Here is a 13,339-nt window from a genome sequence, read left to right as displayed (position 1 = left end):
TAAAATTTCTGTTTTATTAATCAATTAATAAGAGAGAAACGTATATATGATAATGCAAATATTTTCTAGTAACATTAAAAGAAAAAAATTGCGTCAGACTTGCACATTGAACAGTCTCATGATTTTCGCTTATTATTTTTAGGGTCAACGCAATCGGCTATTCACTTTGATTTTTACATGTATAGAATGTAAGTAAGAGTGTGACCGCCACGTCATGGATATTGCTGCACGTTTCTTCTTACTGCGCAGAAGCACAAATGATATCATAGACGTACATATGCTACGTAGAACCCGACTATAAAAGTACATGAAACAAATTATTGCCTAATAAAATCGAACAAGCAATATGGTATAATATATATACATAATTAATTATACTATATATATAGTTATATATATAGTTTGTACTATAAAAAAAGACTAAAAATAAAACTTAAATATAAATTTTCGAAAAGAGAGAATTTTTCCAATTTTAATAAACATCTTATTTAACACTGAAATTATGTAATTACATATTTACTAACAAAAATTTCAAATAATTAAATAACAAACAAATAATTAAAAAGAGAAAATACTACATAAAATATAATTAAATAATTCTAAATATTACAATAAAAATGATGATATATTTGTTTTTCTTTAATTTTTTAATATTTTTATTTATTGGAATTATAACAAAAGTCTTATCTCTATAATTTGAATTCTTTATAGGACAAAAATTTTTTCATTTAATGTTGCTTGGAAATATTTGCACTGTCATATATGCTTTCTGTCTTGTTACTTTATTATTGAAAAATAAAAATTTTTATATACGCAATATTATATATTAATAAAATATTAAACTTTTAACAATTTGTTGCTAATAAGAGAATAATTAGAAACAAGATTATAATAAATATATGAACATTTAGAGTACTATTACTTATTTATATTTTTATCTTATAATAAGTGACGATTTAAATAATAAACATAAAACTTTTTGTTAATTAAAAAAATTTTTTATATTAAAATCGGAGCCCAATATAATTCTATAATAATATTTTTTTATAATTTATAAATTTTTATGAAAATTTAATAAAAAATTAAGGTAAGAAAATTAAAAAGAATAAACATAAAATAATTTTTACTATTACTTTCATTTTCAGGAGACATTTGATTTCGACGTCACTGTTTCGATCCCCCCTACCTAATATTCTCATTGTCAGGTACTTACGAGTTCTCACACGATATAACGCCAGTCTCATTCCATGCCTCGTACAACTCAGTGATTCATAGCTGATTTTTAGTGTTCAACGAATTTGTTCAACAAGTCATCCATAAAGTAAGTATAATATAAAATAAAACGTGAAAGCAGTAGCATTGATACTGATATTTAAAAATTTAGCAGGTATAGAATATATATGCGCTGCATTGTAAAACTATTTTTCCATATAACAATATTCTAAACAATCTATTTCACTATAAGAAAATGATGTTATTATATCATATCACCCAATATGTTATATCTTATTATATCTTATTATTTTCTTGTATTATTGTTGTGACTACGAATAAATGATTCTACGTTAATTAATTTAATTCAATGAATAGAGCAATAATTAAATATATTAATTACATTAACAAATATGATTTTTATTGTATTTTAAATGGATAGTAAAGATCCTAATATAATTATATTATTTTTTATTATACACATTAATGTATAATATTTCATTGATCGCATTCGTTATAAGTAATGTGTATCGTACGTTTTAGCTTGATCTAAAGTGAATATTTTACAACAGACATCAATATAATCTTTTCTCTAAGAGGAAGTTTGTATGCAATATTGATTCTGTGTCCTTGGATATAAAATTATCATTTAAATCAATATTGCAGATAAGTCATGCATATCCCCGGGAATGATTATCTATTGTGTAAATAATTTTGTGTAAATAAAATTGCATCTGCCTCAAACGTGTATATATGCATTAATTCCATGCATATAAGTTGCATGAAAAATTGTACAAATTTTTTCGATAATGCATAGCATGTACACGTTAAAATAAAAGAATATTTAATTTAATATAATTTTATTTATATGTATAGTTTGTCAAGATAATATTATAAGAAGGAAAAAGAATTCGTAAAATTAAATTTTAAATTAATGAAATTAAAATAAAAAATATGTAAATATAAATATATTATAAAAGGTATGTAAGCAAAGCTTTTTTCCTTGGACAAACATATTTTGAATAATCAAGAAATATGTGCGCTGCTCAAGTATGGAAAACATATTTACTTTCAAAGAATGTTCTGTTGCTATGTCTTATACAGCAGCAATACAATTTAAATGCGGAATAATAGTGCTCTATTATTTTCTCGTTTGTTCTAGCGGATGAATCATGTACCACGCGCATAATCTCATGATGAGTTGAGTACATTAGTTTCGCATAATAAAATTCGCACTTTTATTTACAATAATTTTTCTTTCTGACATTGTGCAATTTCTTTTTGAGACATTGTTTCGCACATGCATGTCAATAAATGTCTATGAAACATTAAATATATATATATATATATATATATATATATATATATATATATATTTATATAATATCGCAATAGATTTTCTGTGCACCGATTGTGGTTTCTCTTTTTTTTATTAATTTGCCGATCGCACATATAGATACATTAAAAAAAAGATGGAGAAAAGGTTATTATCGGTAATGGTATCAAAGTTCACATTTTATTTGTGAACTCACAAAATAGATAACGAATTAAATAACAAGTTTGACTCATCAATTATCGAAGGTACGAAGTCTCTGCTCACTCATGCGTATTTACATTTAAAATGTTCAAATGTACTTGAACATGACAAATATAATTATCATTATTTAAAACTGTTTACTTAAAATTAAAAAGAAATATAAACCATATACTATTTATCTAATTTATATTTGCATTGCACTTAGTATAATTTCGTTACATATTATAATTTTATATATTATAATTTTTATGTCACTTTATTGTTATTTTGAACTCAACTATATATGTATATTAAAAAAATGGCATAAATCAAATTTTTAAATGTTATTTTAAAAGGCTGCACGATTTTTAAAGCTCTTTTTGTACACATTAGATCAGCGAATATAATTTAATGTGATCCTTTTCAACAAAATTCACAAATTTGATATATGCCAATTTTTAAAGCAGCAATCTAAATACTAATTTGATATATTAATAATTTTGCAGAGAGAATGGCGGATGCAAATAAATCCACGCCAAATCCCGCGAATACTCCTCATCTTGAGGTAATAGACCGGGTGAAAAATATTCCGGTGGTTTATTCGGCGATCGAGAAGACGGGCTCTACGTATGCTTACGTTAAAGATTCCCATCATCTGGTAAATTGGGCGTTGAGCTCTGCCGAAGCAGGATTGTATTATGCAACTGCCACAGCAGTGCCGTTTACGGCCCCTCTGGCCAAGAAATTCGAAGGACAAATCAACGCCGTCGACCAGAAGCTATGTCAGGGGTTAGACATTGTCGAACAAAAAGTTCCGATCGTGAAGAAACCACCTCAGCAGGTAACGTTAAAGGAAACCTGTCCTTTCTTTTAATCCTCGAACGACGTAACGTTTGGCAGCTGTATAAACGAGTTTAAAAAATCCACACTAAAATTTTTTAATACTTATTTTAAAATAATCTCTTTTTTTTTTTAATATAATAGAATATAATTTTATCGTTAATATTTTTTTAAATATCTTTCTCTAAAAAAATTAGTAAAACAAGAGAATATATAAAAATACGTAGACAAATGTAGTAAAATTAAAAATAATTAATTAATAAATATAAAATAATTCTTAATTAATTCACATATTTGTTTAATTAATCATGAAATCAATTAAAAATGACATTTGTATTTGCAGATTTATGATGCCGCAAAGGCAGTTATGAACAGCTCCGTGCAACCAACCATCGAGAAATTGAACACAGCAAAGGAATCAGCTACGCAACAGGCGTCTACGCTGAAGGAGATTAGTATAGCTAAGGCGAACGAGCTCCTAAACACACAATGCGGTAACATGGCTGTACAAGGCATTGACAACACCAGTGTGCTTGTCAATCGTTTATTAGATCATTACTTTCCACCGGTAGAAGGAGAAGAGAATACATCAAGTATGTTCTCAAAAATTTCACAAACTTTTTTGCATTGTATTAGACAGGTAATGTTCTTAATGACGATTATTTTGCAGGCCCAATCTCAGCAGAAGAAAATAAAGTGCTTCACGCAGTACAAACAATCGGTCAATTGTCGACAAAAACTGCTAATCGCGTTTATCATTCCGTTGCTGCGCAGTTGAGGACAGTAAAAAAGGAAGATGTAGCGACATATATATCCAGCGTAGTGTCTATTCTTCATCTTACGCAATTTTTGAACCTTGGTCAGAAGCAAACGGATGAAAACCAGGCAAACAGTTCAACAGAGAAAAAGGATGAAGAAAAGAAATAAGCTCAAAGTTCGCTTAATTCGTTTCTATCATTGCAATTTAATTTACGATTTATATGAATCCATTCCGTAGGATTTTCATATCTAGAGAAACGTAAAATAACACATTTGCAAATTTTTAGTTATTCAAAAATCTAAAAAATGTCTTATATATAACATTTATTTTAGATTTTTACCTATTTCTTTCAAAATGATTTTATTAAAAATGTAAAATATATATCAAAGCACGAAAAAAATTATATTTTTATAGATATTGCGATATGGCACTTTGCGACGAATGAATTAATTTGCTAGCTTTGTTAGCTTTTTCAAATGTTCGTATATTCTATACGTAAATCACATGATTCTGTAATCAATAATAAGTCATGTAGTTGATTTACTAATATTTTTATGTAAAAGTTTTTATATTGATGTAAATCTCAGCGATGTGTTGCTGATTTGGAGTTCTTCTTACGAAAAATGAAAATTCTTTTAATGTTATTGATTATATATAATATACAAACATCACATATCATTTTAAAGAATTGTTACAAATATTTATAAAGAATAAAGGCAGATATATATTTTGTAAAGAGTATTCTGATATAACACTATATCATCTAAAAAATATAATTTTGGAAAAAATATATATATATATGTTTCATTCTATTTAATCTAAAAAATACATATTGCATCAAAGAAATCCAACTGAGAGATTAAAGAAAATTTAAAAAAAGTTAAACGTGTTTATTAAAAAAATCAAGAATTTAATTCTTTGATAGATAATTTTAAATAATCAAAATCTAAAGTCGCAGAACTTTTAATTTTTTAATATATATTAGGTTTAATTAAAATGATATTAAAAGCAACAAAATCGAAATATTTAAAATTATTAACTTTTCATATTTTGCAGAAAATGTTTTACTCAAATATAATAGTTAATGTAAATAATGAAAAATTAAATAATGTTTTTAAGATTGTTACTTTAAGAATGTTACTTTTTAATTTTGACTAAATAAAAGCTCAAGTTCGCAGACACAATAAATGAAAAGAATGAATTTTCTTCATTCCATCCTAAGAGACCAGTTGGATCAATATGCTTTATAGACTGCCTCAGTCGTCAGTTTACCGACACACGATTGCTCCGAAATGAAACCGCATCGAGGAACTTGACAGCAGCGACGTGATCTCGTGGAGAACCGCATCTCAATTCGATATCGGGTGGGTGAAAAATGACAGCGAGCAAGCAGACCTCGCTTGTGTAAAAGTGTATAAATAATTGTGCGCTCACGCTCGATCGCATACAACAGTAAACAAATTTCACAATAAAATGAAACAGAGATCAAGGTACAGCAGCTGCAGTGCTTGAGAGGGAGGGGGAAGGGCAAGAAGGGAAACATACAAAGCCATAGGGCAGCTTAAAGGGAAGCTCGCATCCAGTCGCAGAGATTGTTAGTCAGGTAAGTGTCAACCGATCGGTTTCCTTTGTTGAGCCATGTCGGCGGACCACCTGTCAATTCGCATCCATGACATTGATCTTGAGGACGTGTGTTTCTATAACTGGCTTACATGTTGCCATCGATCGGACGCGCAACAATGAGACATAGGAAGCCGCGCGCATTTCTATGATGCTCGCTGATGCTTTGTACTCCAATCACGTTGTGATATTATTTTCGTTCAGTATGTGCGTGTTTATGTTTAAATGTCCTTCTCTCTTTTCTTTGGCAAACGTTGTGCATGTCTCGCTTGAGTTTTGATTTGTATAAGCTTTAAATGAAATTTGTCAATAGATGCTCCGAAAGTTATACGACAAATAATTACTAAGTTATCATGTTTGGAGTAATGTCATAATGATATGCGTTATGATGCAATGTTGACAGTAAGAAATATCTTATTTTGACTGCAATAATTCAATAAGTGTATACATGTAAACGCGCGACACAATTGTTCTTCTATTTATAAATTAATATTTTTTGCATAATGTATTATATTTTTGTAAACAATTTATATAAAATATAATTTAAAAATAAAAATAAACATAAGTAAAATTTTTGAATGCTCATCTTTTTTATATTTTCTCTTATTTCTCGCGAGACAAGGATTTTATTTTAAAAAATTTAAAAATTAAAAATGTTTTTTATTAAATTTATTATTTTCACATTATAATGTTTCTTACTATATTTTATAGATTGAAATTATAATATTAAAAAATGTATATATATACATATATATATATATATATATATATATATATATATATATATAAATTTATATATATATATATATATATATATATATATATTCTTTTTCTGTTTTTTTTTTATTTGGAAATCATATAAACATTGAAAATTTTATAGGCTATATAAAAGATATGAAGATATTAGATATATTTTTATTATATGCATAGCATGTAGGAGCAGATTCATGAAAGGGAATGAAATTCTTACTTCTTGTTATATTCTTGTGTGAATCTGCCTCTAATAAAATAATACTTTTTATTCACACTTTAATCTTATTTTTTTATTACAGGTTATAAAAAACATTCTTTATCCATGAAAAAGAGATCTCAATTTAATAACAACTATGGAAACAAAATTCCCAGATCAATTTTATCGAATTCAAGCTGTCGATCGTGCACGTAAAATACCCAGTGTGAATTACTTGTGGGATAAATCCACAGAGGTGTACGAACGTGTAAAAGGCACAAACACATTTTTAAATTGGGCTTTTGATACTGTTGAAAGTGTGGTGAATATAATGATAGAAAAGTCCTTGCCAATTGCTAGATTGATGGAGAAACCAATTTATACCCTGGACAAAACATTATGCCAGGGTATTGATTTTGTTGAAGTAAAGCTACCTATAATTAAAGAAGAACCTAAACAGGTAATATATTTTTTTTTTTGTTTATAATATACTATCTATAATATCCACAAGTTTTTCTTTTACAGATTTTAAATCGCACCAAATCTATCGTATCCAAACGTATCCGTCCCGCGGTTAAAATTTTTATCGATCTAAAGCAGGGAACCAAGCAAAGAGTGAGAGTTATAACTTTATTTACGTATTACAAAGTTCATTATTTACGCGTTTACAGTTGGCAACAAGCAGACAAAGTTATGTCGACTGAAACAGGTATAAATATTTTAAAGACTGTCGATAACACTACTGATTTTGCTGAAATTATGTTGGACAAGTACTTACCTCCACCAGAAGAAGAAATTCACATTAATACAGGTAATGTGGATTTTTTTTTATTTTCAAATGTAATTATTTTAAATTTTTAAATATGCAATTTATATATAATAATATTGAAATTTTTAATATTAGATTTTTATGTTTGTATACTTGAAAGAGAATAAGTAATTTTAGAAAAATATAAATTTACAAAAAATATTACGTTGCATCAAAATAAAATAGTATGTAGAATATAATATATTAAAAAAATGCGATTTTTCTAAGACGCTTTATAAATGCATACAGTTAATGTCAATGCCATACAGTCAATTGCAAATGATTTTACAAAACATGTATATGTATGTTAAAAAAATAGTTGGCATTAAAATAATTATATTATTATACAGGGTGGCCCATTTTAATCCATCCAGTCGAATATCTCGAAAACCAAGCCCGGGAGAGAAAAATGTTTCAGACAAAAGTTGTTTGGTTTCGAGGGGGCCATAAGACGGTACCATTGGTTTGATCTTGAAGAGTCATTTGAAGGTCACGTGAAGGTCACTTCAATTTTTTTGAATGGAACACCCTATATATTTTTGCACATACTTGTAGCTTATCTCGAGAGCTTTCCAAAACACTATAATTAAGTACCTTTTCGTTAAATACTTTTTGAGTTATGAGGCTTGAAATAATTTCTTAATTTTACATAAATCGTAAAATATCTTGTAAAATATTCATTTTTCGCTTATCTTACCTTAATACTTTTACGTACAAAATAATGAGAGGAATCAATTGGTGTAAAGAAAACACATAGTTGTTTTTAAGAAAAAATATGTAATTTGCAATTAACAATTCTATATTTTTTCTTAAAAACAACTATGTGTTTTCTTTACACCAATTGATTCCTCTCATTATTTTGTACGTAAAAGTATTAAGGTAAGATAAGCGAAAAATGAATATTTTACAAGATATTTTATGATTTATGTAAAATTAAGAAATTATTTCAAGCCTTATAACTCAAAAAGTACTTAACGAAAAGGTACTTAATTATAGTGTTTTGGAAAGCTCTCGAGATAAGCTACAAGTATGTACAAAAATATATAAGATGTTCCATTCAAAAAAATTGAAGTGACCTTCACGTGACCTCCAAATGACTCTTCAAGGTCAAACCAATGGTACCATCTTATGGCCCCCTCGAAACCAAACAACTTTTGTCTGAAACATTTTTCTCTCCCGAGCTTGGTTTTCGAGATATTCGACTGAATGGATTAAAATGGGCCACCCTGTATAATCAATTAATCGGAAAGAATACATTTTTTTTTAATTATCCATTTATATATAATTATAATTATATTTAATTATATTTAATATAATATATATTAAATTAATCTATTTATATTTACAGAAAAATTATGTAGTGAACACGCTAAACTTCATCACACAATGGAGAGACTAGGCGAATTCAGTAATCGAGCATGGCGACGTATTTACTATGCAATGATGGAAAGATTGCAACATATGTATAAAATAGAAATACTCATTTTGGTATTACACGCGCTTGTGATCATTCAAGCGATCAAGTTCTTGGAATCGGTAGTGAATTTGATTTTTAAATTATTCAGCGATTGCATCTTTTCGTATTAGAGGCACGCTCTAGTCTGTAATAATCACGTATGCAACAGCACTTAAGAAATGAGACTATATTTTTATCACTTTTACAAAAGTTACGTCCGACACGGGGTATTTTACTTGCAAACTGCGAATTTTACTTAATACAGGAGCCATGAAACACATGACCATTCGTGGAATAATTTCACGGTTCAGAATGGATTAAAAAGAAGCGGTGCTCTCTCAGTTATGATATATGACACCGTTTTTCATAATATTCTATATTTGCATATTTCCGACATTTTATATAATTCCGACTGCCGTTTGTTAAAAGAAAAAAATCGATTTTTAAGAAGAAGATAAATCTCAAAAAAGAAAAAGAAAAAAATTTGTGTATATATAAATTTTCTATATAGAGATCCTTCATAATATACAGGATGTTCTAGTACATTTTTTTTATTCAAGTCAAACTAATTATATAATTGCAATAATAAAATAAAAATATGTATAATCCCGTTTATTCAATTCGAACTATCGATTCTGATTTATAAGTACTTAAAAACCAGTAAATTTTTGTATATGAAACAAATAAACAAAAAGAACTATGAATTTTATTTGATAAAACGGTATTTTAAGATTTACTGCTTCAAGATATTTAATTGAAAGAAGAAGAACGCAACACATCTTGTATATTTCTAAGCATTTTCACTGTATCATGTTTCAAATATGCTAAATACGGTAAAGATTGAAAATAAGAAGAAAGAATTTTTTATATATATTTAACTACTATGTTACACACATTTAAATTTTTAATCAAGTTAATAATAGAGAAATAACATATTTTAATAATACTAATCAAGTTGTTATTAAATGTATATTCGCGGGGATGAATCATCAAAGTGATTATCGTTGTTCTTATTCTGAGAATGTATCACGATATTTTTCAAAGATTTGTCCATATATTCATATAAATTACTACGCTCTTCATACCCTGTTATATATCGTTTGATTACAGGCATATGTATTCGAAGAGCGTGGTATTTGCACATGCTAACTTAATATTTTATTTCTACTTTATTGTTTGTGAGTGTGTAAAATTTATATTTACAAAAAATATTTACGAAAAAATAGATTTTTTAGTCAAATGCAATCTGTAATCTCGAACATAATCGATCTCAAGAGAGAAAATGGATAACTACTCATAATAACTACTCATCATCATTGCAACAATACGATAAATGATTCATAATCATGATTCACATCAATCTGACAGATTGCATAATCATATTAATAATGATACGAGAACCTATGATTTATTTTTGTTCTTGTTTTTTTTTCTCTGTACTTACGTACTGCATTTGTATACACTGTATAAAAAAATGTACATTAAAAATATTATACCATCATCAAGAAGTATCTCCCTATATATTTTTCCTCATGTAACGTGTATTAATCCTCGACACTCGCACTTAAGTCGCCGGTGCAGTCAATCTTAAGATAGTTAAGACGAAATAGACGTAAATAGCCAACGTAAAATCCGACTGACCGCTTTTTTTAAACGAGCCATTTCTCAGAAGGAGAGTTTGGCTCGAGTCAGAGAGATAAGAGGTTGCCAAGGAATTGGAGAAACGAGAGTATATTTTTCTGATGTCAGTGTCGGAGCATTTATCACATTCCTTCTCCCCTGCCACGATCTGCGGAAAACGAGAATGAAGGGATGTGATAGAATTACATATATGCGAAACGTCCGGTAAACTTGCAGCGAGAAGATACGCGTATGTGAAGCTGAATCCGACGAAGGCAGGCAAGACTCGCCACCTTCATCACGATTCCTTCGTAGTCTTTTCACACTTAATCCCGTTGCAACCGAAGGCTCGGAAGAATATGATCAAGTCGAGATTAGCACGCAACTGCCACGAACATTTTTCATCAAATGAAAGATGACTTTATATCTCGATGGAAAAGCAAGGAGTAGAGAGAGGAACTTTTCAAGGATACATATCAATTTGATTGAAATTAACGTAATGTATTATTATTGTAAAGACTTTTAATATTATACTAGCATTAGACTCTTAATGTTAAAATAGAATATTATAATAATTAAATTCTCGCTGCTAATAAATTAATCATTATCAATAAATCGTTATTATTCGCGCAAAAAGAATTTTTCTCGAAAAACCATGCATTAAAAGAGATCCTTATTTAATAATGTATCAACAATAATAAATATATTTTAGGTATAATATTTTTCATCCTGTTCATGGGATAACATTTTTCCAACATCCAACGTTCAAGGATATCTTGATATTTATACCAGAAACTCATTTGTGTGCGCTTGCTCGTCACTATTCATTAAAGTCTATCCTTTATGTTCTGTAAAATGCGGTACCCGCGTATCCGTGGTTTATGCGTACGTAATGAACAATATAACGTCACATTAATCATCGGAAGTCGACGCGCGTTTCTCTATGCCTCTTAAAACGTCATCCTTCCTGCCGGCCTCATCGCAGCGTCTGCTGAATTTGCGAACGGACGGACGACGTCTTTTCATTAACGTGCTCGCAGATAATCCCGACGTGTACTACTGCTTGGCCACATATGATGCACGCTGCAACTTTCTCGAGGAATGTGGTTTGATGGGTATAGCGCTGTGAAAAGAGAAAGAAATGACCATTTAATGCTGAAGCCGCGCTGCTTACGTACAGATTGCGTTGAGTTGCAACGTGTGCAAGGGTACTTCGGGAAATTGGAAATAGAGTTTTACCACAGAAAACAGAGATTCCTAAACGTTTTAATCTAGCTTTGTTTGATATTTCAATAATTATCGGCAGTTTTAATACAGAAATTGTTATAATAGCATAAATTATAAAAATAAAATATAAAAATAGAATATATACAAATATTTTATTTTTTATTAAAATTGTACTTTAATATATATATTAAATAAACGTCGAATATAAAAATAAGTTTTTTATAATGCAAACAATTTTTCTTCTTCTTTTAATTAGGCATTCTTACATTCCACAATTTGAGAACCAAATCACTATGGGTCAAAGCAGTAATTCTGATGCCCGTATGTTTAAGTCCGATGATAAATGTGCATTTTGAAATTCATAAATGTCTTTTAAGATATTTCATGCTGAACTCAAACGTCATCTTTTGCATCAATTAAAAGTCAAGTTAAAATAATAGCGTATTAATGAATTTTACTTTCTAAAATATGTATTTATCACGTAATTATATTATTAAATATTATATAAAAAACTTAAATAATAAAGAAGAATATTTTATTATTATATTTCTGATATCATTCAATGTTTATTTAAATATGATCAATATACATATATGTTATAGGTAAAACATTAATTGTTATAAAATCAATGGAGAAAAACAATGTATATATATATATATATATATATATATATATATATATATATATATATATTTTGTATCATTAAAAAATGTTAGTTTTTATACAAATAAAAAATATCTTATTAAATTTTATTTGAAGTTAATAATCGCAAAGATTGCATTAAGAATCTTTAAAGTTTAGAATCGGGTTTCTCTTTACTTTTCAATATTTCCAATACTTTCAAAATTATCGATTTTGAAAACCTTTTGTTAATGCAAAATTTTCTGAATGCGCTCTCATGTAGCTATAAATTCTTAGATCTTTAGAAAGAGTTTCAAAACTTTCAAGATATGCCGAGACTTTAACGATATTGATACTTTACAAGATTCTTTGAAAGTATGTTGCTACTATAAAAATTTCTTTTTCAATTTCTTAGAGATTAGAGCTCATAAAACTTTACACTGTTTTATAAAATTTTTCAATATGTTTTTAATTATTTTATCTGTTTGGTATAATCAGAATTTTTTATCGATACATTAATATAACTAATAAAAATTAATATAATTTTGCTTACGCGCAATTTAATAAATATTATTTAACTAACAATAAGTTAATCTAATTTAGATTTTCACTTAAAAACTTTTAAAAATTAATACAATAATTTATAATTATCGTAATATCGATAATTTTAACATCTCAAAAACGATGTAACGAAATAGAAAGAGAAATAT

The 13,339-nt window shown here is 27.8% G+C and overlaps 3 protein-coding genes across 6 annotated transcripts in view; 2 read left to right on the top strand and 1 right to left on the bottom strand.

Moving 5' to 3' along the window:
• Positions 1-1,203: 1,203 nt before the first annotated feature.
• LOC145967327 (lipid storage droplets surface-binding protein 2-like) lies at positions 1,204-5,064 on the top strand. Of its 3 annotated transcripts, XM_083092122.1 has the most exons (5): positions 1,270-1,321; positions 2,375-2,412; positions 3,235-3,569; positions 3,912-4,161; positions 4,239-5,064. In XM_083092122.1, exons 2-5 carry the CDS (start codon positions 2,385-2,387, stop codon positions 4,493-4,495), a joined length of 870 nt encoding a protein of 289 aa, XP_082948248.1. In that variant the 5' UTR covers positions 1,270-1,321; positions 2,375-2,384; the 3' UTR covers positions 4,496-5,064. The 3 variants fall into 3 exon arrangements, with proteins under 3 accessions (XP_082948249.1, XP_082948248.1, XP_082948250.1); XM_083092123.1 differs by lacking the exon at positions 2,375-2,412 and having other exon boundaries at positions 1,204-1,321; XM_083092124.1 differs by lacking the exons at positions 1,270-1,321; positions 2,375-2,412 and adding an exon at positions 2,650-2,793.
• Positions 5,065-5,473: 409 nt separating this feature from the next.
• Lsd-2 (Lipid storage droplet-2) lies at positions 5,474-10,662 on the top strand. 2 transcript variants are annotated; one of them, XM_083092125.1, is made up of 4 exons: positions 5,474-5,931; positions 7,001-7,357; positions 7,423-7,708; positions 9,054-10,662. In XM_083092125.1, exons 2-4 carry the CDS (start codon positions 7,055-7,057, stop codon positions 9,290-9,292), a joined length of 828 nt encoding a protein of 275 aa, XP_082948251.1. In that variant the 5' UTR covers positions 5,474-5,931; positions 7,001-7,054; the 3' UTR covers positions 9,293-10,662. The 2 variants fall into 2 exon arrangements, with proteins under 2 accessions (XP_082948251.1, XP_082948252.1); XM_083092126.1 differs by lacking the exon at positions 5,474-5,931 and adding an exon at positions 5,979-6,151.
• Positions 10,663-11,576: 914 nt separating this feature from the next.
• Positions 11,577-13,339, bottom strand: part of LOC145967325 (uncharacterized) — a 363,462-nt gene continuing 361,699 nt past the window's right edge. Inside the window, exon 17 of the transcript XR_014437343.1 lies at positions 11,577-11,904. The gene's annotated coding sequence lies outside the window, so the exon portion shown is untranslated. The remainder of the gene's footprint in view (positions 11,905-13,339) is intronic.

This window comes from Camponotus vicinus, unplaced genomic scaffold (genome assembly GCF_025532165.1).
Source record: "Camponotus vicinus isolate PSW18456_S1 unplaced genomic scaffold, iyCamVici1.0 SCAF_2, whole genome shotgun sequence".
Classification (NCBI taxonomy): domain Eukaryota; kingdom Metazoa; phylum Arthropoda; class Insecta; order Hymenoptera; family Formicidae; genus Camponotus; species Camponotus vicinus.
The sequence above is the reverse complement of the archived record's forward strand: the minus strand, read 5'-3'. Positions and strand labels throughout refer to the sequence as shown.

Bases quoted from the DNA above. Each gene is read 5' to 3' on its own strand.
- LOC145967327 (XM_083092122.1), top strand. From the start codon at position 2,385: ATGTACCACGCGCATAATCTCATGATGA. The intron at 2,413-3,234 runs GTTGAGTACATT...ATAATTTTGCAG, and splicing joins CGCGCATAATCTCATGATGA to AGAGAATGGCGGATGCAAAT. The intron at 4,162-4,238 runs GTATGTTCTCAA...ATTATTTTGCAG, and splicing joins AGGAGAAGAGAATACATCAA to GCCCAATCTCAGCAGAAGAA.
- Lsd-2 (XM_083092125.1), top strand. From the start codon at position 7,055: ATGGAAACAAAATTCCCAGATCAATTTTATCGAATTCAAGCTGTCGAT. The intron at 7,358-7,422 runs GTAATATATTTT...TTTCTTTTACAG, and splicing joins TTAAAGAAGAACCTAAACAG to ATTTTAAATCGCACCAAATC. The intron at 7,709-9,053 runs GTAATGTGGATT...TTATATTTACAG, and splicing joins AGAAATTCACATTAATACAG to AAAAATTATGTAGTGAACAC.